Source organism: Athene cunicularia (genome assembly GCF_003259725.1).
Source record: "Athene cunicularia isolate RWA chromosome Z unlocalized genomic scaffold, athCun1 chrZ_part2, whole genome shotgun sequence".
Lineage (NCBI taxonomy): Eukaryota > Metazoa > Chordata > Aves > Strigiformes > Strigidae > Athene > Athene cunicularia.
In genome coordinates this window covers 13,493,197-13,515,084 of record NW_020799143.1, presented here as the reverse complement: position 1 = coordinate 13,515,084, position 21,888 = coordinate 13,493,197, and the positions used below count along the sequence as shown (strand labels likewise).

Sequence of the window (21,888 nt, the reverse complement as noted above, 5' to 3'; positions counted from 1 at the left end):
TCTTGTATTTTGTAATATTATATAATGATTTCATTTCAGTTGTGTTTTGTCTATATTCTCAAGAATTCTGCATTTTTTAATGATAGGAAAAATTTTTCCTCCTGCAGTTTGGAGTTCTGCCTTGTGTGGCAGAAGTTTTGTGGGGTTTTTTGCCCCTTCTGCACCCCCACTCCTGTCCTCCAAAATCAAAAGTAGAAGACTTGCATATAGTGTATACTAGACTTTCAGTTGTAATCACTGTTAAGGGTTATCTTACATAGCAAAAAATACAGTATTAAATGTATGAATAGATACGTAAAATATAAAGAACACTTCATTGCACAAAAATCTGGTATTTTTTTTCAGGACTGGTTGTGTACAAACATTAGAATCCTATTATCATTCTTTTTTCTGAAACTAGCATTAGTTCTGTAGTCAAAATACATTGACATAACATGACATGAATAACTTTCAGACAAGCGCAGTTGCAGAAGCTCAGAAACTAATGACTCAGGCAGCTGATTTGCTTTCTGCCATCCACAATTCATTGCATCATGGTATCCAGGCACAAAATGATACCACTAAAGGAGGTAGGTATTAAATATTACCATTTTTTCCTTTCTTAATTAATGTGGTCTTGATAAACTTTAATATCTACCTGTATTTATTAAAAAATCAGTTTAGTTTGAACAATTTTGAATAATTGCTATGCAAGCTGTTACAGATTTGCATTGTTTGATCTTTTATATCACTAAATGATGGTTCTTCTGAGAAGAACATTGCCACTTCAGAGCTAGAGATAACGTGAACTTTTGATTAAGTGCATTGTACTTCAAATCAGTGTATATGCCATTTTAAAACAGGGAGCTCCACCTCACTGTCTATACTGAGGTATTGAGAGCTGTTTGTTTTTTTTTAAAGGGACAGTGGTCATATTAAAACTCTGATCATACTGTGTTTTATGCTATTGTTTCACTGAAGCACAGTAAGTAAGATAGAAAAAGAATGGAGATATGAAAATGAGGACTTTGCTTTCATGAGGAAAACTTCTAATTTTCTTTTCCCTAGATAACATGGTTAGAGGGACATTCCTTGGCACAGACGGTATTCACTTGCCTTTACATTCATAATCCAGACTTCATAGAAGATCCTGCTATGAAGGCTTTTGCTCTAGGGATTCTAAAAATCTGTGATATTGCTAGAGAGAAGGTTAATAAAGCAGCTGTTTTTGAGGAGGTAGGTGTTTCAGTGTCTCCTATGATTAAATATGCAACATTATGTGTCTGCTACACAGCACAAATAAAAAAGCATATTAGAGAAATTTATTACTGTTTGATTAAAGGATACTGTAGGAGCAGCAGTTTATCCTCCTGAAAGTATTAGGAGGATGATCTCTTAAAAGTGCTGTTGACTTCAGTGAAGGTGTTTCATGTTCTTTCCTGTATTTTGGTGGAGTATTGGAGTTACGTAAATATTTTACTCAAGAAGCAGGGCAAGTCTTCTGGCTGACCTGAAATCAGTTATACTTGTGGTTTTCTTCCTGTTTATTTTTTTTTTTAACTTTTGTCTGAAATGTCACTCTAGCAAGGGAATTGGAGTCTGGTTTTTTGTGCAATTTTCATTTCTCTGAGCTTGGACAAGTCATTTCTTACTGAATATCTCTAAAATTGATTAAGTAGTACTTTGCATCCATAATTCTTGTAACATTTTGATAGGGTGGCACTTGATGAAAATACTCTCTACTTAACTAGCTTGTATAATAGTTAAACAAAAACACCCCAAAATGAAAAACTCCCAACAAAACAAGAAAACAACCCCCAAAACCAAACAAAAAACTCCAAACCCAACTTGAAAATCTAATTATTTGTTTATATTTCACTACATGTTGCTACTTTGATTTTTATTTTTTAGGAAGATTTTCAGTCAATGACTTACGGGTTTAAAATGGCCAACAGTGTGACAGATCTTAGAGTTACAGGTACAGTTTGTGCTTTCTGTGTATCTGTCCATCAGTCTCTCTTCTGAGCTTGTTGGTTACTCTCAACCAAACATGATGAATTGGTAGGAATCTCAGATGTTAATTTTTTTTATTAGTCTTGTGAAAACTCATGGCTTGGTAAAAAGAGAGAAAAATATTTGTCCTTGAAGAAAAGGTTCGGCTGTTTATTTGTTATATGCCTGAGAAATGTGCTTTTAGATGTGCCACCTAAGTGGCAGGGCATGATCTCATCCAGGACTGAGATAGATACAAACCATTGGAAAGTGCACTGCTTGAATTACACTTCTCTGCCTCGCAATTTGTTGATCTAGATAGATTGCTTTTGAGGAAAAAGCAATCTAGTAGTTCTAAAACTGAATATGTATGTTATTAGGTACTTACATAAGTATATATGTTAGCCTTTTGATGCACTTTTTGATACATACTTGAGCTTTCTATTGATTTATTTTTAGAAAATTTGTGAACGCTAGCTTTCAATCAGTATTGTTTCAAGACATCCCTGCCATTCCTCACAAAGAACATTTTTGGTCTAGTCTGTGGGTAATGGGTATGTAAAGCTCTCAGAACTTTTTTCCCCCGAGTGGTGTAGGTGTACCTAGGAATGCTTCTCAGCTTTTAATTGTACTGTGACTTTTCCAGGCATGCTAAAAGATGTAGAAGATGACATGCAAAGACGAGTGAAGGTATTTTTCTCACATTTGCCTTGTCAATTATACTTCAAATGTACTTAACATAGATTGAGGGAGGGAGTGGTTTATAAATAACATGGCGGTCTTGTGTCATTAAATGGTGGGGGTTTTCTTGAAGAACTTCTGTAATAGTTTGTGTAGCTTTCTAGCTAAAAATTCTGAAGTCTTCAGACTTTTCTAAACTCATTAATAGTTGCTTCACTAGTAGTAGGTGGAATCATGAAGCAGAAAATAACACTGGGCTGGAGTGCAGAAAGTATGTATTTAACTTGTGACTTGTAGGCAGATATACTAATGTGCAGGTTTAAGCCCTGCCGGGATCGGAGAGCACATTGCCGTTGCCCCTCCCCCACCCGCACCGGTCGGGCTGGAAGTTAGACACAGACCCCGGCTAAAATAACAAGAAATTTAATACAACAGAGTGATAGAACAATCTGAACAACAACAGTATCAATGGTAACAACAATAAACAGCAATAACAGTGAACAAGACAAATGATATACAGAGAAATACTGCTAGCTGGTTTACAGAAAGAAAGGTTCCCACCAAAGAGCCCAGTAAAAAGGTTCCACCCCTGGACCTGACGTCAGCATGGTATGAATAACCCGGCTGGAGATACCTTCCCCCTCTCTCTCTGCTGGGGAAACCTAACCCTATCCTAGCCGAACCAGGACAACTAAGAGGTTTTGAACTTGAGAACTGATTTTTATGGTTATTTAACAGATCAACATTCAGGAAAGGGTAAAGGGATTTTTATCAGTAGCTTCCCTTTGCAATTTTTAATAAATAATTTGAGATTTCTTTACCTTGTAGAGCACTCGAAGTCGACAAGGAGAAGAGAGAGATCCAGAAGTTGAACTTGAAGTAATACATTGTTTACTTCTCTTTTTTTCTGGATTTCTTGGATTAGTACATCATTACTTTGATCAGTAGTTAACGACTTGTGAGAAAAGTGTGTGACCAGTGTTGCTACTACTGTCATATCTGAGCTGCTCTAAATATGGCCCTGAGCAAATCCTGGGCTAGCAGGTAGGCTTTTACGCTTCGAAGGGGTAGAGTTCTGGATCAGTCCCAACCACAGAATAGTGATGCTGCTGCAGTTCTGCGATTTATGCACCTACCTCTCAAGAAAAAGCCATTAGCAAAGTAGGTGGTCTTATCTATCCTGTACCATCTTCCTTCAGTTCCTTCCCAGCAGCTCTTACTGCTGCTGGCAGCCTTGCTGTCAAGAGAGAAAGCAGAAAGAGAAGATGAAAGAAGTGTAGCTCCTTCCAGAAAAAGCGGTAATTGATGATGCGGTTGTTGCAGATGAAGGTATCTTACACAGTTCTGATTTAATAGCAATTTAAGATTTATTAATGGTGTGAAGTAGATCAAAGGTTACATTTTAGCAGCACTTGATGGTTGATTGATGTAAAGGTAAAGTGATTTGGTAAAATATGTAATGATTAAAATAGTGACTTCACTGCAGATTCAAGAATGACAAGATTTTAAAGGTGTCCTGAATCAAAGCGTGTGTGTATATATATATATATATATATATATATATGTATACATATGTAAAATACAAGATGTATGCACACAGAAACAGCATGGAAATACTTAGATACCCAGTGAACTATATATTAATATCCACACTTGTAAATGTGCATTGTTAAACAATAGGTAGGTAAAGAGGTAGATGTAAGAGGCTAGCTGATAGTTATAATTTCCCTCTTCTTGAGTTTCAAGCAAATACTCATAATGAATTGGTATTTCCTAACGGGCGATAATTGAGAGTTGAGAAGTCTGACTTCACCCTGGCCTTCTGTTGACTTTGTGGGCAGATGACCTTCAAACTTTGAGAAGTCTGAGCCTGAGAGGCATCCCAGCTCAGGGGAAGCACTGGTCACAAGCCTCTGTGAACCAGGAGAGCTCAAAGAGTCTCGCTTAGGTTCACTATTTATAGGGCCCGAGATAATTGACTTTTGTCAAGTGCTTTTACATTTCAGCTCAACTTGGATGGCAGAACATTCTGGTACGACCAGTTGCATAGGCCCAGAACTTGATAGATTTTAAAGTTCTGCTATCAACCTGCTTCGGGCCGTGACCCAGGTGCAGATGTAGTAGACCATTAGGAGTTGATTGATTGTCATGATTGTTTTCAAGCAATAGGGAAGGGAGGAGCCAGGTACAGCAGGGGTGCCTTAATGCTCTTGTCCACTGCCTTTCGCAATCCATCTTGGGATGGTATGTGGCCCAGGAGGGGAGGAATTGCACCATCACAGTAGTTGATTTAGAAGGCTGTGGGTTTCCTTTCCCATTAATGTTGTTTTCATCTTAGATTGCTTTTAACATAGATCTTCATCAAAAATGAGAGAAAATCTGTTTAATATTGTGGTTGTTCACTTAAGCTGATATTTGAATGTCATTTGCATAGGAAATAGTTATACAGCCAGTGGTTATACTTTACCAAAAGCATCTTTGTATTTTTTGTTAGTGCTTTTCTGACAGCAGCACAGATTTCTTCCATAAATTCTGTAACTTTTCTTCAGAATTATACTAAATCCCGTATTTTTAAGACTAGAGAGCATGCTTCAGTAAATCTGTAAAAGTTTTTTATAAATTTCAGGATTTAATGCATATTTCTTTGTAATTTGCTGTATATTTTTGTTACAGCATCAACAGTGTTTGGCTGTGTTCAGCAGAGTCAAGTTTACCCGGGTGCTACTGACTGTTCTAATAGCATTTACCAAAAAAGAGGTACATTTATTTGCTGTTTCTGTGTTCCCATTGTGATCCTGTGAAGTGCTAATTTTTCATTCTCTTAAGGTCAAGCAATTCTGTAGATTTGAATTGATGTTGCCGCAGGTAAAGCATTGGGTAAGGTCTTACAGTGGCAACCATTCTGGTTTTGTTCATTATTTTAAAGAAAACACAATGAAGGCTAGTAGTTGACATCATTATGGCCTTGCAGAGAGACATAATATTCGTTCTAGAATTATTCATTCTAGAACTAACCATTAGTTACATCAGAAATCAGATGGTGACATAGAAGTTAGCTACACTGATGTACAATCAAATTCTGTTTGTTAACTGCTATGAATTAATGATCTGTGCAAAATCAGATTGTCATAGTGTTGCTGAAGTCTGACTGCTTAAAAGTTACTTACATCATGGACTACTTTGAATTGAATTAGATCTGCTTAGCAGCTTATTCTTTTAGTAAATTTAGTAAATCTGTGGATGCTATAATATGTGAACATATGTGGAGGTACAGAACTTGTTCATTAGACCTTCAGGGGATTTTAAACATCTTTTTCTAAAAGAAGTCAGGTTTCAGTTTGACTTGAGATTTCAAATATTTGAAGTTCCATCAGGGACTGTTGTTCCAGAATTTTTAAAACAAAATTTTACATTTTACAGAGAGCTATTTTAAATGGTACCCAGTTAACAGATTTGGAATCATAGGACATGAAAAAAAATTCAGCATGTCAGCAGATCATGAGCCAAGATTTCTGATGGACATCTTGTATTTTGTAATATTATATAATGATTTCATTTCAGTTGTGTTTTGTCTATATTCTCAAGAATTCTGCATTTTTTAATGATAGGAAAAATTTTTCCTCCTGCAGTTTGGAGTTCTGCCTTGTGTGGCAGAAGTTTTGTGGGGTTTTTTGCCCCTTCTGCACCCCCACTCCTGTCCTCCAAAATCAAAAGTAGAAGACTTGCATATAGTGTATACTAGACTTTCAGTTGTAATCACTGTTAAGGGTTATCTTACATAGCAAAAAATACAGTATTAAATGTATGAATAGATACGTAAAATATAAAGAACACTTCATTGCACAAAAATCTGGTATTTTTTTTCAGGACTGGTTGTGTACAAACATTAGAATCCTATTATCATTCTTTTTTCTGAAACTAGCATTAGTTCTGTAGTCAAAATACATTGACATAACATGACATGAATAACTTTCAGACAAGCGCAGTTGCAGAAGCTCAGAAACTAATGACTCAGGCAGCTGATTTGCTTTCTGCCATCCACAATTCATTGCATCATGGTATCCAGGCACAAAATGATACCACTAAAGGAGGTAGGTATTAAATATTACCATTTTTTCCTTTCTTAATTAATGTGGTCTTGATAAACTTTAATATCTACCTGTATTTATTAAAAAATCAGTTTAGTTTGAACAATTTTGAATAATTGCTATGCAAGCTGTTACAGATTTGCATTGTTTGATCTTTTATATCACTAAATGATGGTTCTTCTGAGAAGAACATTGCCACTTCAGAGCTAGAGATAACGTGAACTTTTGATTAAGTGCATTGTACTTCAAATCAGTGTATATGCCATTTTAAAACAGGGAGCTCCACCTCACTGTCTATACTGAGGTATTGAGAGCTGTTTGTTTTTTTTTAAATAGTAATCATTGTCTCAGTTGGGTAGTTAGTCTCTCTGGAACTTAACTGTCAATTAAAAAGTTCATTTTGGCTGATTGAATAATTTGTATTATACTTTCAAGTTTGAAGTGAGTTCTGAAAACACAGCTTATACGCAGCTTTTTTTCTCTCTTTCTCCCTGTCTTTCCCCGATATTAGATCATCCTATTATGATGGGATTTGAGCCCCTTGTTAATCAGAGGTTGCTGCCACCAACTTTCCCTCGATATGCAAAAATAATTAAAAGGGAAGAAATGGTCAATTATTTTTCCAAACTAATAGACCGAATAAAAACTGTGTGTGAAGTAGTCAACTTAACTAATTTGCACTGTATACTGGTAAGCACGAATATTTCTTATTTATAGCCAAGAATAAGATCTTAAAATGTAACTTGCAAAAAATCATTCCACAGATATGCCATTGCTCACTGGAGAAAAAAATTGAGCTGTATGTATAAATCTTTTGTTGTTTCTCATTGTTGTGTACCATTTCAAAATTTGCTGTCTTTTCTGATATTTAATATTTTTCTTTATTTGACAAAGACCTTTTCTACTCTAAAAACTCCATTTTTTTCTTATAATCTGTTAAATAATTTTGCATGTTAGCAGCAGAGCCCAAGCAAGTTAATTTCCTTGTAACTCTTTCTTTGGTTGAAGAGCAACATCTGCAGTAGCAGAAGATAATTCCTTGCAATATTCCTGATTTTTTTTCAGATTCAGTAAGCAGTATTCTGCATATGTGTCTATAACACAAGAGAGGACTTAATACATTTAAGTATGTAGTTCCCTTTGTAGGCATAAAGTTAAGCACCTGCTTATGTTCTTTCCTGAATAAGTGATGTTATTCTTAGTTACTGCCTGCATTTATTAGAAGACACTTAAATGCCTGAAATACTTTTTACCATACATGTATTCACTGAGAAAAGAGCCACAGTTACATCACTTTGAAGATCAAAAAAAATCTTTTGCCTTCGTATTTCCTGTTAAAATAAAGCGGTGTTTGCACAAAGCATCTGGTACCAGTTAAACATTGCAGTTTTGTTACATACCTGGTTCAGTTATGTTGCAATCTTAGCAGTTTCACCGTGTCTTTTTCCTACACTATCGTCCCTGTAATTGTTGCATCTGAAGAAGAAATTTCAGAAATGACTTGTTATTTAACAGAACAAAAATTTGTGGAAAAAAATAGATTTTAAATTCATAGTATGTTCTGTTTTGTTCAAATTATTCATGCTTACTTTGTTGCAAGTTGTATAAGCTACGCTATGCGTGCGTACAAAATATACATGTATTTACATAATTGTATATATATGTATAAAAATGCATCTGTGTCTGAAGATGTAAATGTGTATGTGTATATATATAAAAATCAGCATATTAACCTGAACTATCTCTTTTTTTTTCCTAAATGTAAATCAGGATTTTTTCTGTGAGTTTAGTGAGCAATCACCATGTGTTCTTTCAAGATCCCTTTTACAGGCAAGTCCTAATCTATGTCTTTGAGTAAATTACTTCTGCGTTCATTCTAAATATGGATTCATCTTCTTGTTTCAAATATTTAAAGTATTTTCATATTGCTTAATATATAAGTGGAAAAAATTTTTCTGGAGATATTTAACTATTAGGTATATGGAGGCTTATATTCTGATCGGATTTTAAAAAAACATTTTTAAATGCTGTTGTTTAGATCATGTTAGTACATGCTAATTAAAACCATAAGGTTGGACCTGTACACACATTTTTATGCTGCTCTCTGTATGCTGTTTGGGGCTGGTGCTGATATTCATCCTCCCTGTTTGGACTGAATTTCTTGTATAGACTGCTTCCGTTGCTACAGCAATAAAATGATGGTTAGGGCAGAACAGGCTAATACTTTTCTTCTCACTGCCTCACCTTGAAAGTGTATTACATATTCCTTAACTCAGACTACATAATTCCTTATAGGAGGTTTTGATTTGAATAGGGTGTCCCTGGACATCAGAACTTCTTTACATTTAATCCCAATTAAACCACCTATAGAGCTGATGGAATATAACTGTTGTCAAGTAAAATGTTTTCATGGTGTGTGTGTTCTGACTTTCCACTATATGTGTTTGTGCTGGCCCTATGGGTGCCTGACAACACAGCTTTTTATCCAGCTCCATGAAGAACTATTCAAGAATGGGACACAGCACTTGTGGATGAAAGTGGAATGACCAATGAAAGCAGTAGTGTCTATAGCAATAGAAAAAAGTGCATTAGTCTGAAGATTTAACTTTATCTGACTCCAAGGAAACCACGTAACTGGTCTTATGTTAATCTTCAGAAATATCTGTCTGAATAATCATTTTTAAAATCCAAGAAATAAAATAATTTTGCATACATTGTCTTATGCAAGTAGTAGAGCTGTATTTTGTGTCATGGGAATAGCACAGCAGTGACAGATCTTAATATGCCTGTTTCTGAGTCTGTAACCTTGTACCTAGCTGAACCATTTTCATTCTTAGAGCAGCCTTACAGGTTTCTGTTATAGTATAGGTACTGTATGCTTTCTGTTAGTAATTTCTAATGCATTATTTTTAACTTAAAACATGTTTCTAAAAATACATGTTCACTTTCAGACAACTTTTCTGGTAGATAACAAGAAGGTGTTTGGTACTCACCTCATGCAAGACATGGTAAAAGATGCTTTAAGGTCTTTTGTCAGTCCTCCAGTACTTTCTCCAAAGTAAGTGGATCTTGAGTTTACTTGCATGTGTTCACATGTCTGATAAAAAAAAATACTTGTTTACAAAAGCGAGGACAGACATACAAAGATCATGCACGTTTTGTACTTACTAGTGCTTATGTGTGAAGGAATCAGTTGTTGCTGCACTCATGCTGCTTTTTTAATTTTGTGCTACACAGACTGATTGCATTTATGAACTTATGTATGTATATGGATATTTACTTTTTAGGTGTTGTCTTTATAATAATCACCAGGCAAAGGACTACATTGATTCCTTTGTGACACATTGTGTTCGGGTAAGCGTTCGTCCAATTGCAGCGTGTTTATGCATATATGAGCTCTTTCCAAATCTGTTTACATTTGAAAATGAGACCAGTTTTTTAGACACCTGACATGAAGGCAAAATTGCAGAAGCTGGCCATCTTAAAATGGTAACAGTTGTTTAAAAGCTAGTATAATTACTGCTGTTTCCTGCATTACACTTCCAGATTTTTCACTGACCTTCCACCTTAATAGAAATTGCACTTACTACCCCTTTACAGGGTAATTTCATGTCAAAACAAATGCAATAGCACTAGTAAAACCAAAATTATTTATCATTCTGTTCAGTTTTAAAATCTAAATGTTTTAAAAGATTCACTTACTGAATGCAGCACAAAAAAAATCTAAGAAAATTTTTGAATCATTTCAGTTGGAAAAAACCTTGAAGATCAAGTCCAACTGTTAACCTAACACTACCAAGTCCACCACTAAACCATGTTCCTAAGTGCCACATCTGCATGTCTCTTAAATACCTCCAGGGATGGTGACTGAGCTACTTCCCTGGGCAGCCTATTCCAATGCTCAACAACCCTTTTGGTGAAGAAATTTTTCCTAGCAAATCTAAACCTCCTCCAGCACAACATGAGGCCATTTCCTCTCTACCTGTCACTTGTTACTTGGGAGAAGAGACCAACACCCACCTCACTACAACATCCTTTCAGGTAGTTGTAGAAAGCAGTAAGGTGTCCCACTCAGCCTCCTTTTCTGCAGACTAAAGAACCCTGGTTCCCTCAGCTGCTTCTCACAGGACTTGTTCTGTAGATTCTTAACCAGCTCTGTGGCTCTTCTCTGGACATGCTCCAGCACCTCAATGTCTGTCTTGTACTGAGGGGCTCGAACTGAATGCAGTGTTCAAGGTGTGGCCTCACCAGTGCTGAGTACAGGGGTAAGATCACTTCCCTAGTCCTGCTGGACACACTCTTTCTGATACAAGCCAGAATGCTATTGGCCTTCTTGGTCACCTGGGCACATGGATTTAGAGTAAGAAATACCGCTCAAGTATTCTGATCAGATTTCTAAAGGATGCTCACTCGATCTCATATTGACTGGTGTACGGAGGAACAGGCTCTTTCATCACTCTTGGGGGTGCTTGCCTGCTAGCTTGTACTTCATAAGGAGCCTTAAGGAACCTACCTCCTAATATAGATGTATAAAACAACTGCCTAAATAGACATCGTATTAGTACTAATGTAGTGTCAAAGTTGTGTTGAACATTTTAAAATACAATTTCTTTCAGCCATTCTGTAGTCTGATTCAAATCCATGGACACAATAGAGCTCGTCAGAGAGATAAACTGGGTCACATTCTTGAGGAATTTGCCACCCTCCAGGATGAGGTAATGTCCTAAGCAGTAGGCCAGCAAACTCTTCTTTCCAGGTTTATTCCTACCAGACTGGATGGAGTATGTAGTATTACTCTAGATGAATGAAGCAACTCTTCTGTCCTAAAATCTTTAGGACGGGGATTTCTAAAACGCAGCCCAGGAAGTCTGTAGGATGCATCCAACCAAAGACTTTCTGTTAGATCTGCTGAACAAAAAGGTATTACATTTGTTAAGATTAACTTTGCCTAAGAAGTAGACTTCAGGGAAACCTGCTGTGTTTTCTGTAATTGTAATTCCACTGCTTGTAGTCTACCGTGCTTTTAATGGTCAATCTGCAAGACGTAACCAGGCAGACGGATGAACCATGTATACAAGACACCTTTGAAAATTCAGTCTTATAGCTATGTGAGATGGAAATCACAAAATTTTGTAACGTTTTTTTAAAAAAATATGTAAAGTAATAACTTAAAAATATGTGCAGTAATAACTGATTTTGGATATTTCTCAAGAAGGAGTGAAAGATGACAATGAAAGGTAGATTTTGACTTGCTGGAAATTTTATTTCTTCAGGAGTGAGACGCATGAAATAATTAAACATTTTCCAAGATGTGCATGCTAAGGAGAACAGCTGAAGAACTTGGAGTTGGGGGGGAAATTTTGTGTGCTTCAACTTGTCTCAGGATGGTTTGGTTGAGAGTTTGTTGCAGTACTGCAGCTGAGACACACTTTTTTCACTTTGTAACAGGTTATATGGATTGATTTGTTTAAGGACTACTGTTAGTACTCCAAGTGTGAGAGACTTCATGTCTTCCTTACAATTACTTTTTAAGACTGAAGTGGTCTTAGAAATATTTTAGTTTTTCTGATGCACCACAGTGTGTTTCTTGCATGTTAAGCTTATAAATTTGATTCTTCAATGCAGCTGGTTTGTTTTTTTTTTTAAGGAAGTAATTATTGCCAATATAGCAAAATTAATAATGGCTTGTAATGGGTTCCGACTTTCAGTGTTCATGTGACTGCTAACAATCTCTGTATAAATTCTTTTTAAATAAAATTTTCTTCTCTAGGTGCAGCAATATAACCACCAGTTATTCTGACAGTTCTAAACTATAGAGGTGCAGTATCTGTGAGAACATACTGCTGTCTTTTAATCTGGAGTGTGGCCTTACCCAGTTTGTGTTCAGATTTTGCTGAATTTTTTTCTGGCAGAATTTTGATTCTGTTTCATTCAACTGTTCTTTCTCCCCTGTTTGTTACTTCTCTCTCTTTTCAATAGGCAGAGAAAGTAGATGCAGCACTTCATAGTATGTTACTGAAACAGGAACCACAAAGGCAACATTTGGCTTGCTTGGGAACCTGGGTCCTATATCATAATCTTCGTATTATGATACAGTATCTTCTGAGTGGTTTTGAGTTGGAACTTTACAGTATGCATGAATATTACTACATATATTGGTAAGAGGATGCATTATTGACAGCTGTTTGAGGGGGGATGCTCCCACAGAGTTACAGTTGCAGATATTTAAAGTAGGGACTTCAAGTATGATTTTTGTAATCTCAGTCTTGCTCAATATAGTATTTAGTTTATTCATAAAATTACAAGCAGAGAAAAAAATGTTAGTGTATTTTCTAGACTTACTAAATAGTGTATTTTTTTTTTCCCCTGAAATAGTAATTTACTCTTTGCTTTTTAAAACAGTGTCTTCTAATGGCAGTGAATGTAAACCATGGTGATTTTGGCTGACAAGATGCAGGAGGAAAGGAATTTCCTTTATTCTTTTCTGTCTCTGTAGTACCAAGACAATAGTCTTGTTGATCTCTGGTATTTTTGCAAACATCTTCAGACATCCAGGTTGCGACTGTAATCTGAAGTTGACTAGATAAAAATAACATCTTACTCTGAGCATATTTGAAGAGACATCTGTCTTCAGTGAAAATGATTGCACTTTATAGTCAAAATACTTTTATTTTTGCAATTCCATTCACATTAATTATTTTTGTAGTTGATGGCTTGGTCCAAAAGATAAATGATTATAGAAGGTTCATTTTTGATTCAGCGTTAAAAATTTTATGTTGAACCTTCCTGTGTTAAAGTGCTTCTGTAATTTGGTGGTCTGGTTTGGTCTGATTTGAGGGGTTTTTGTCTGTAAAGCTACCAGTAAACTCTTACTAGGTAAGCTGTAAGCCTTCTTTCTGAGAGATTAGAGTGGTTCATATGTCTTGAACTTGAGTACATCTCATTATGTTTCTGTGCTGTTTCATTAGTGGATTAAGTTTTAAGTGAGAAAAATAATACTCCAGATAGTTACCAGAAGATGGCAATATTCTATATATCAAGTTTTCTTTAAGACAGTATTTTCTACCTGCCCATATTCCCCCCATCATTTTAATAAAATGGCTCTTAATCAGAACTGACATGCCAACTGCTTTATCTCCTTACTGGAAGTGAAGAACAAAAGGGAGGGGAAATTTCTGAAATGTGCAAATGAAACTTACCATTATTTGTCAGTTATTCCGAATTACTAATTTTTCTTCATGTGCTCTAGATCTGTAACTTCTCTTTTTTTCCCTATTCCTTTCGATTGCAAGTCAGTCAAGAGATTTATTGGACCTGCTTCAGCTTATTAAGAAACGGTCTTAAAGAATTCTTAAAGATTTCTCTTAAATCTTAAAGAATTGCATGTGTTCCTGTGGGCTTGGCCCTTTTATTTAACAATTCATGTCTTTTTAATGCCTGAAACATATCAGTAATGACCTTGTTTCTCAAAACAGTAATTGTTACCAAAAGTAGAAAAGGTGCTAACATAATACCTGGTTTAAAATGCTTCCATTTGTTGGGGATAAGAATTCTAGAAAAATTTGACCTTATATGGGTTTTGAAATAATAAGAACCTTAAACTTCACTTAGTAGATGTACAAGAAACTTGCATACCTTGAGCTGTCTATGGCTGAATATGTACAGACTCTTGTTTAAAAAAAAAAACAAAACCAAACAAACAAAACCAAAATAGAACACGCACAAATCAGTTGATCTCAGCCATACAAACCGGAGTTTTAACTGCAAAGTTGTCTTTTACTGTTACTTCTCTGAGTAAGCAGCTTGGCATTCAGGGAGGATGTGTGCATTACAGCTATATTTTGCACTGTAGTGTGTAACAGCTACATACTGTTTTTACTGTAGGTACCTATCAGAGTTCCTCTATGCCTGGTTGATATCAACACTGAGCCGTGCTGACAGCTCTCAAATGGCAGAAGAGAGAATAATGGAGGAACAACAGAAAGGCCGTAGTAGTAAGAAAACAAAGAAAAAGAAAAAAGGTATCTAGATATAGAGTGTATCTCAGACTTTTTTTGACCCCTTCCTGCAGCCATGTAGAATTCAAAACCAAAATTTTAAGAGCCAACACTGATGTGGATAGGAAAAATGTCCTCAAATTTGAAGGCTGAATATAATGTAAAAATTTTTAATGAAAAAAGTCAATCTCTGTAAGATCTTCCCATTTATTTATTTACTTACTTTTAAATAGGTCTTTCAGAAAAACTCAAACTCATTTATATTCACAGCTTTACCAGTTGTGTTACATGTTGGATCCTGGGAGATGTAATTAACAGGACCAGAACAATCACCTTTGAAAAACACTGCCTTTCTATACACTGTAATTCCTGCAGAATTACTTTTGTCACTAGCTAAATTAAAAGATGAAACTTTCAGTGTATTTCTGTAATTTCTCTTTGGCTTCAGAAGGTGTTCAAGCATGTTGCTTAATTGTCCAGTTTCAATTCAGTAGTTGTGCAAAAGTCCCTTTAAAAACTTGTGTTTTCTCTGGTGTATATGCATGAGAGAGAAAACGAGAATTTCCCTTCTGTTGTCAGAACGGTAAGCCTGCTAACTAAAAGGCATCCAAATCAGTGTCTTAAGTAGTATTTGATACAGATTTGCCATTCCTAAGTGGTTACTAAGATTGTGATATTTTGGAGTTAACTTTGCATTAATGTTGCAAATGAACACCATGCAGAAGCTCGCTTCCATTCTTTGCTATTCCTTCTTTTTGTATGTTAATCCTTGCCAACTTTTCAACGGGAACACACAGATATGAACAGCTCTAGGTCATATCAACTTAATTCCTTTGTCTCTAGAAATTCAGAAAATTACTACTGTATTTTATACTTTTAAAAAGATACAAAGTGGGAGGGAGTTAGACACTAGTTAAACACTGGAAGCTAAAGGGGATCTTAAAGGAACATGATTAGAATAAAAATGCTTTAACCTTTTAGTCTTAAAAGTTAACCCCAATGAACTAGGGAAACAGGCCTCTCAAACTACAAGCTTTAATTTCTAGACTATTGTTTAGTTTTGTGTAGTGACATGCTTGTACGACTGATTGTCTGGACTAGTTTATTTCACTGACATCAATATGGTGTTTGTGTGACTCTTAAGTATGTCTTGATACATTCTGTGTAATCAGGAGTCAGGTGAGCAGAAATGCATGTCTATGCTTTTTCTGCTTCTTTTCATTATTTTAAAATATAATTGAGAATTATGTCAGTTTTTGAAAATTTGAAAGAACAGTTTTGAAATGAATGTTTACTTACGCTGAATTTAAAAAATACTTTTGTGTGAAATTTGCAGTTCGCCCTCTCAGCAGAGAGATCACCATGAGTCAAGCATACCAAAATATGTGTGCTGGGATGTACAAGGTAATTCATTTGTGCCTGCTGAACAACGGCTTCTTTTTTTTTTTTTTGTAACAGGAATCAAGCATACATTGCACGCCTTCTTTGTTTTTAGTGCAACTGGAAATTAAGTTCAGGTTTACACTGTGATACGGTAAATTGTCTACTGTTTTCTGTCCTTCCAGTTACAGCTAAATCATAACTTTAATCTGCTCATGGCAAAATATAACATAAAGCTAACACTTTTCACTGTATTTATCCTTCTCTTTTTAGACAATGATCGCATTTGACATGGATGGCAAAGTAAGAAAACCTAAGTTTGAACTGGATAGTGAACAAGTTCGATATGAGCACAGGTTTGCTCCATTCAACAGTGTTATCACACCACCGCCAGTGCACTACTTGCAGTTTAAAGTGAGTAATCTTACAACATGGTGCCATTCATGCTTTTATAAAAGTCATTTGCTCACCTGCTTTAGACATTGTTGTCATTGTAAAAAGAGCCTTCAATATCTCAGAGCTCATATTGAAGCATGTCAAAATAGCAACAGTTCTAGCTTTAGCTCTGTGCAAAGAAAATACATTGCTTTGAATTCTTACTAAAATTAGACTCTTGGATGTTTAAAATTGGTCTGATGGGATGTTTTATGATGTGCTTGTGTTGGTTTGCATGAAAATAAAATCTTTCGAAAGTCTATTGACAGTGGTTTTGGCTGTGGTTTATATAGCAGCATATTTTTATTACTGCAGCAAGCAAACAGGAAGATGAAACAAAAGTAATTTTGAGTGTTAAAAATCATAGAAGTGTTGCATTGGAAGGGACGAGTGAAGGCTTGTCTTCTTCAGTCTCCTCCTTGAAGTAGCATTATAGATCACATCAGCTGTGTCTTTGTCTAGACAAGACTGAAAAAAATCAAAGGATGGAGATTTTCCATCCTCTTTGGTTAACCTGATCCAGTTACTTTTTCAGGTATGCTTATCTTCTGATAGCCTGATTGAGGACTATACTGTTCATCTTTTTTCCTAATGTATGGTCTAAAGTACCCGAGCTGCAATTTGTGGCCTCTCCCCGCCATGTTATATTGTCTGCCATTATCAAGGAGCATTTGTTTTCCAACAGCTTCGTAACTGTCTTCCACATAGTTGTAAGCTGCTATTAAGATTACCAATTAGCATCCTTCTTCTCTAACTAAAAAAGTCCAGGTCCACTGTCCTGTTCTTGTGGGTCATGTGCTTTAGGCCCCCAGACATCTCTGCATCTCAACTTCTTTCTTGTACCAAGTGGATCCAACACTGGATGCAATATTTCAGATGTTACAGCAAAAATACTGAGTACAGGATGATAACCTTCCTTGATCTGCTGGCCATATTGCTGCTTGTATAGTCCCATGTGAGACTTGTCTGATATGTTAACAAGAGTATCTTGTTGCCTGTATTCAACCTAGTGTTCACAGTAACCCTACTACTCATCCAACTGGTTATTAGCCTTTACTGATTTGTGGAATTACTCTGTCTCAGGTGCAGAAATTTGGATGTTTCTTGTTGAATTTAGATTTCTGGTGGTCAGACATTTAAGTTTCTAAAGGTGTGTCTGAACTGAAACTGTACTATTTTGTATGGCAGTCAGTCTCCCTAATTCAGTGTTATGAACAATTGTAGTGGAAATTAAGACTATGATGGCTTCTTCCCTGTCATTGCAGGGGTTTTTATGCCTAATCAAAACCCAAAATTTGAAGTATCAAAATGACATAAAATGAAGTTTTGAACAGTTTCGGTATCTCCGCTGTAAACTTTATTTGAGTAAATGGTGTAATACTTTTTTTTTTTCCCCTCTCCTATTTTTTGTTGTAAATTCATACTCTGCTGCTTGGCATTGTTAAAGCAAATGAATTACAAGTTTTTCAGGAGAGGGATTGTTTTGTAAAAATTATGAGAAGTTAATTGTGTTTTGTGGCACTATAATATAATTGCACTGTATTGCTTCTTTGTAGTTGCCATTTTAAACAAATGTTTTTAAGTTCAGTATTCTTAAAATATTATTTTGTGACAAGTTTTTTTCTTTAATGTAGTAATTTGTTTTCATTTGGTTTCATTGTTTCATAAAAATACAATTTGTTGGCAACCGATTTTGATATTTATATATTTCTGTAACATGCTAGGAAATGTCTGATTTAAATAAGTACAGCCCACCTCCTCAGTCATCAGATCTCTACATGGCAGCTAGCAAACACTTCCAGCAAGCTAAAATGATTCTTGAGAATGTTCCTAATCCAGACTGTGAGGTAAGAGTGAAATAACTAGAAAAAGCATTACTTGCTTATAACAGAGTAAGTGTTTATTTTCAGCTGGATCTGCTTGAGATCCAAAGTATATTTTGTCAAAAAGCTGAGTAAACTTGAGTGCTTTGATTAAGGAGGAAACGGAGCAGGATGATGGCATCTTACACAGTGGTCTATTTCAGTACATTAGTTGACATAATCAAGGTTGTGCTCCCTGTTCAAAACCTCTCCCTGCTGAGTATCTTAGATGCTAGATAGCTGCTTAGTTTGTTCTTGCATGTTGTCTTCTGGCTGCATCAGTTTTAAGAAGGTGACATATGCCTGCCTCACCAGGCAGGCCTCACCTTCCTCTGGCAATTCACATGTTCTTTTGAGGTGGGAAAAATAGGTTTGAATTTCAGCAGGTGAAAAGAGGATTGAGTCTAGCACTTGTTTCCTGGAGCAGTTTTCTCAGCACTGGGCTGTAAACATGGGTGGTAATTTCTTCCTCTTTGTCCACAGCATAAAACTAAGTGTCTGTGACTGTGTTTTGGAGGAAGGAGGGTGCTCACATCTGAGCAGGTTAAGAACAGTTATGGGATTAGGTTCTCCTGAGAATTTAGGAATCCCTGTCCTGTGGGTCGTGGTGGTACTCAGACATGGGCTATCTGATTGAGACTAACTGGGGTAGTTAGAGGGAGTTTGAGTGTGCTCAGAGCACTTCCATGCAAAAAGCCTACAGTTTGATATTTGTTTCCCCTTCTCATTGTGTCAGTGGTGGGGATAGATGCCTCAAGTCTGTCTAAACCTTTATTTGGATGAGTGCCTCAAAACTTGCCATAGTTTAACTATTTTTGAACATAATCATGGAGAGCAGTGGTTTCTATGGTCTGTTGAATGAAAAAAGTGACTATTAAAATAAATACTTAATTTCATTCATCCAGCTGTTACACTTCAAAGTAAATCCAAAACGCCCTTATCTCCATTAAACTGATACTGTATGAGGACTGCTGTGTTGTTAAGAGTCTGTAAACATTTGAGCATTGTCTTTGAAATAATTTTGAGGTCATGTGCTTTCACTGGAAAACTTCTTGCTGTTTTGTGTTTAGGTTAATCGAATTCTAAAAGTTGCTAAACCCAATATTGTGGTCATGAAGCTGCTGGCAGGAGGCCACAAAAAAGACTCTAAGGTAATAAGAAAATGCCACTTGAATTGAATGTGAAATGTAATGTTACACACTGTGCTACTACAGATCTCTTAGAGCTGAATGAGCAGATTCAGGCCATAGCTACTCCAACTCTTAAAAGAATTGGGAAAGTGACTTAATACATTTCCTTTGGAAACAGTTTGTTGTAGTTATTTAAATATGGAAAAACTCTTGTTTCTGAATGTTTTGGAAAATTGGGAATTACATGTGGTATGACATGTACAAAATTCTTCAAGACCAGGAAGAAGTAATTGGTAGCAGAGTATCATCAGCTTGTGTAAGCACAATCAGGAGGATTAGTGGGTGGCATGAATCAGAGGGAGGAGATGGCCTTCAGACTTCCTTCCAAAGGCTAGGCACAGAAGAATGAAGAGGCACACCAGCACTCTACAGCTTTGTGCCCATCAATACTGGAGAATGATTGCATATCCAGAACTGGATTGGAATATTTTCAGGTATTAATTAAAAATGCTAGGATTTTTTATTTCAACGTTTTGATTTTTAGAAGTTTTTTTTCTATCTGCAAGGTATCCCTCATTCTGAGTATTAAATTCAGTAGTACTGCTGTGTAACATTTGAAATCTTTTATTTCTAGGTTCCTCCAGAATTTGACTTCTCCCCTCATAAATACTTTCCAGTTGTGAAGCTCATTTGAAAGACAAGAGATTATTAAGCTTCCTGAAGCATAACCTGTGTATCAGATACCAGCTATAGGATGGAATAACTATTGCTCTACCCATACTGAGGATCTCCAGGTTAAAAGTACTGTTTGTGGATTATCTGTAGTCTGCTGCTTTTGTGATGTGAATGACAACTGCTGTTTTGAAGTGGTCTGTATGAAGTTTTTGTAATTGAAGCTGATTTTAATCAACTGTATTATTGAAGAATGTTTTACTTTTAATTGATATTTTACAGATTTTAATCTTAAATCTTTTCTATAGAATCATATGATAGTTTGAGTTGAAATGGACCTTAAAGATCATCTACTTCCAACCCCACTGCCATGGGCAGGGACACCTTCCACTAGACCAGGTTGCTCAAAGCGCCGTCCAGCCTGGCCTTGAACACTGCCAGGGAGGGGGCAGCCACAGCTTCTCTGGGCAACCTCTTCCAGTGTCTCATAACCCTGACAGTAAATAATTTCTTCCTTATATCTAATCTGAATCTTCCCTCTTTCAGTTTAAAACCATTACCTCTCATCCTATCACTACACACCCTGACAAAGGATACCTCCCCATCTTTCCTGTAGGCCCTCTTTAAGTACTGGAAGGCCACTGTAAGGTCTCCCTGGAGCCTTCTCTTGGGTGAACAACCCCAACTCTCAGCCTGTCCTCGTAAAGGAGGTGCTTCAGTCATCTGATCATCTTTGTGGCCCTCCTCTGGACCCACTCGAGCATGTCCATATCCTTCTTATGTTGGGGGCCTCAGAGCTGAACACAGGTGGGGAGTGGGCAGTTCTTCATTCTTCCAGTCCCTCTCTTTGCCTTTTGTGGATGGGGCAGTGTGGCTGGAGCACTTGCCAGTGAAGACTGAGGCAAAAAAGTAATTGAGTACCTCAGCCTTCTCCATGTCCTGGGTAACCAGGTCCCCCATTTCCTGCCGGAGAGGGCCTGCATTTTCCCTAGTCTTCCTTTTATCACCAATATACCTATAGAAGCTTTTCTTGTTGCCCTTGGCATCCCTGGCCAGATTTAATTCTATCAGGGCTTTGGCCTTCCTAACCTGATCCCTGGATGCTGGACAGTTTCTCTGTATTCCTCCCAGGCTACCTTTCCTTTCTTCCATCCTCTGTAGGCTTCCTTTTGTGTTTGAGATTCTCCAGGAGCAACTTCTTCATCCGTCCAGGTTCCTGGTGTTCTTACCTGACTTCCTCTTTGTCAGGATGCATCGCTCTGGAGCTTGGAGGAGATGATCCTTGAATATCAACCAGCTTTCTGGGGCCCCTCTCCCCTGCAGGGCTTTATTTCACAGTACTCTGCCAAGCAGATCCCTGAAGAGGCCACAGTCTACTCTCCTGAAGCAAGCTTGCTGTGTGCCCTCACTGCCCTAAGGATCCTGAACTCCCATTTCATGGCCACTGCAGCCAAGGCTGCTCTTGAGCTTCACACTCCTCCCAGACCCTCCTTGTTAGTGAGAACAAGGTCCAGCATAGCATCTCTCCTCACTGGCTCCTCTATCACTTGGAGAAGGAAGTTACTGATGCATTCCAGGAACATCGTGGATTATTTATGCCCCGCTATGTTGTTCCTCCAGCAGATACCAGAGTAGTTGAAATCCCCAAGGACTGGGGCTTTTGAACATGAGG

General features: G+C 36.8%; 2 protein-coding genes across 4 annotated transcripts in view; one reads left to right on the top strand and one right to left on the bottom strand.

Annotated features, from left to right (window-relative positions):
- Positions 1 to 20,619, top strand: part of NAA35 (N(alpha)-acetyltransferase 35, NatC auxiliary subunit) — a 25,137-nt gene extending 4,518 nt beyond the window's left edge. For 2 of the 3 annotated variants that reach the window (XM_026866061.1, XM_026866063.1), the window contains 18 exons: positions 1,048 to 1,215; positions 1,891 to 1,957; positions 2,618 to 2,661; positions 3,481 to 3,531; positions 5,326 to 5,409; positions 6,629 to 6,743; positions 7,252 to 7,430; positions 8,511 to 8,570; positions 9,692 to 9,798; positions 10,028 to 10,094; positions 11,357 to 11,455; positions 12,720 to 12,898; positions 14,625 to 14,761; positions 16,074 to 16,141; positions 16,391 to 16,531; positions 18,277 to 18,399; positions 19,485 to 19,565; positions 20,179 to 20,619. In XM_026866061.1, the coding sequence (XP_026721862.1) occupies positions 1,048 to 1,215; positions 1,891 to 1,957; positions 2,618 to 2,661; positions 3,481 to 3,531; positions 5,326 to 5,409; positions 6,629 to 6,743; positions 7,252 to 7,430; positions 8,511 to 8,570; positions 9,692 to 9,798; positions 10,028 to 10,094; positions 11,357 to 11,455; positions 12,720 to 12,898; positions 14,625 to 14,761; positions 16,074 to 16,141; positions 16,391 to 16,531; positions 18,277 to 18,399; positions 19,485 to 19,565; positions 20,179 to 20,238 (1,830 nt within the window). In that variant the 3' untranslated portion in view covers positions 20,239 to 20,619. The remainder of the gene's footprint in view (positions 1 to 1,047; positions 1,216 to 1,890; positions 1,958 to 2,617; positions 2,662 to 3,480; positions 3,532 to 5,325; positions 5,410 to 6,628; positions 6,744 to 7,251; positions 7,431 to 8,510; positions 8,571 to 9,691; positions 9,799 to 10,027; positions 10,095 to 11,356; positions 11,456 to 12,719; positions 12,899 to 14,624; positions 14,762 to 16,073; positions 16,142 to 16,390; positions 16,532 to 18,276; positions 18,400 to 19,484; positions 19,566 to 20,178) is intronic. The other variant, XM_026866062.1, reaches the window with a different exon arrangement.
- Positions 9,815 to 21,888, bottom strand: part of GOLM1 (golgi membrane protein 1) — a 59,374-nt gene continuing 47,300 nt past the window's right edge. The window contains exon 12 of the mRNA XM_026866065.1: positions 9,815 to 9,837. Within this exon, the coding sequence (XP_026721866.1) occupies positions 9,830 to 9,837 (8 nt within the window). The 3' untranslated portion in view covers positions 9,815 to 9,829. The remainder of the gene's footprint in view (positions 9,838 to 21,888) is intronic.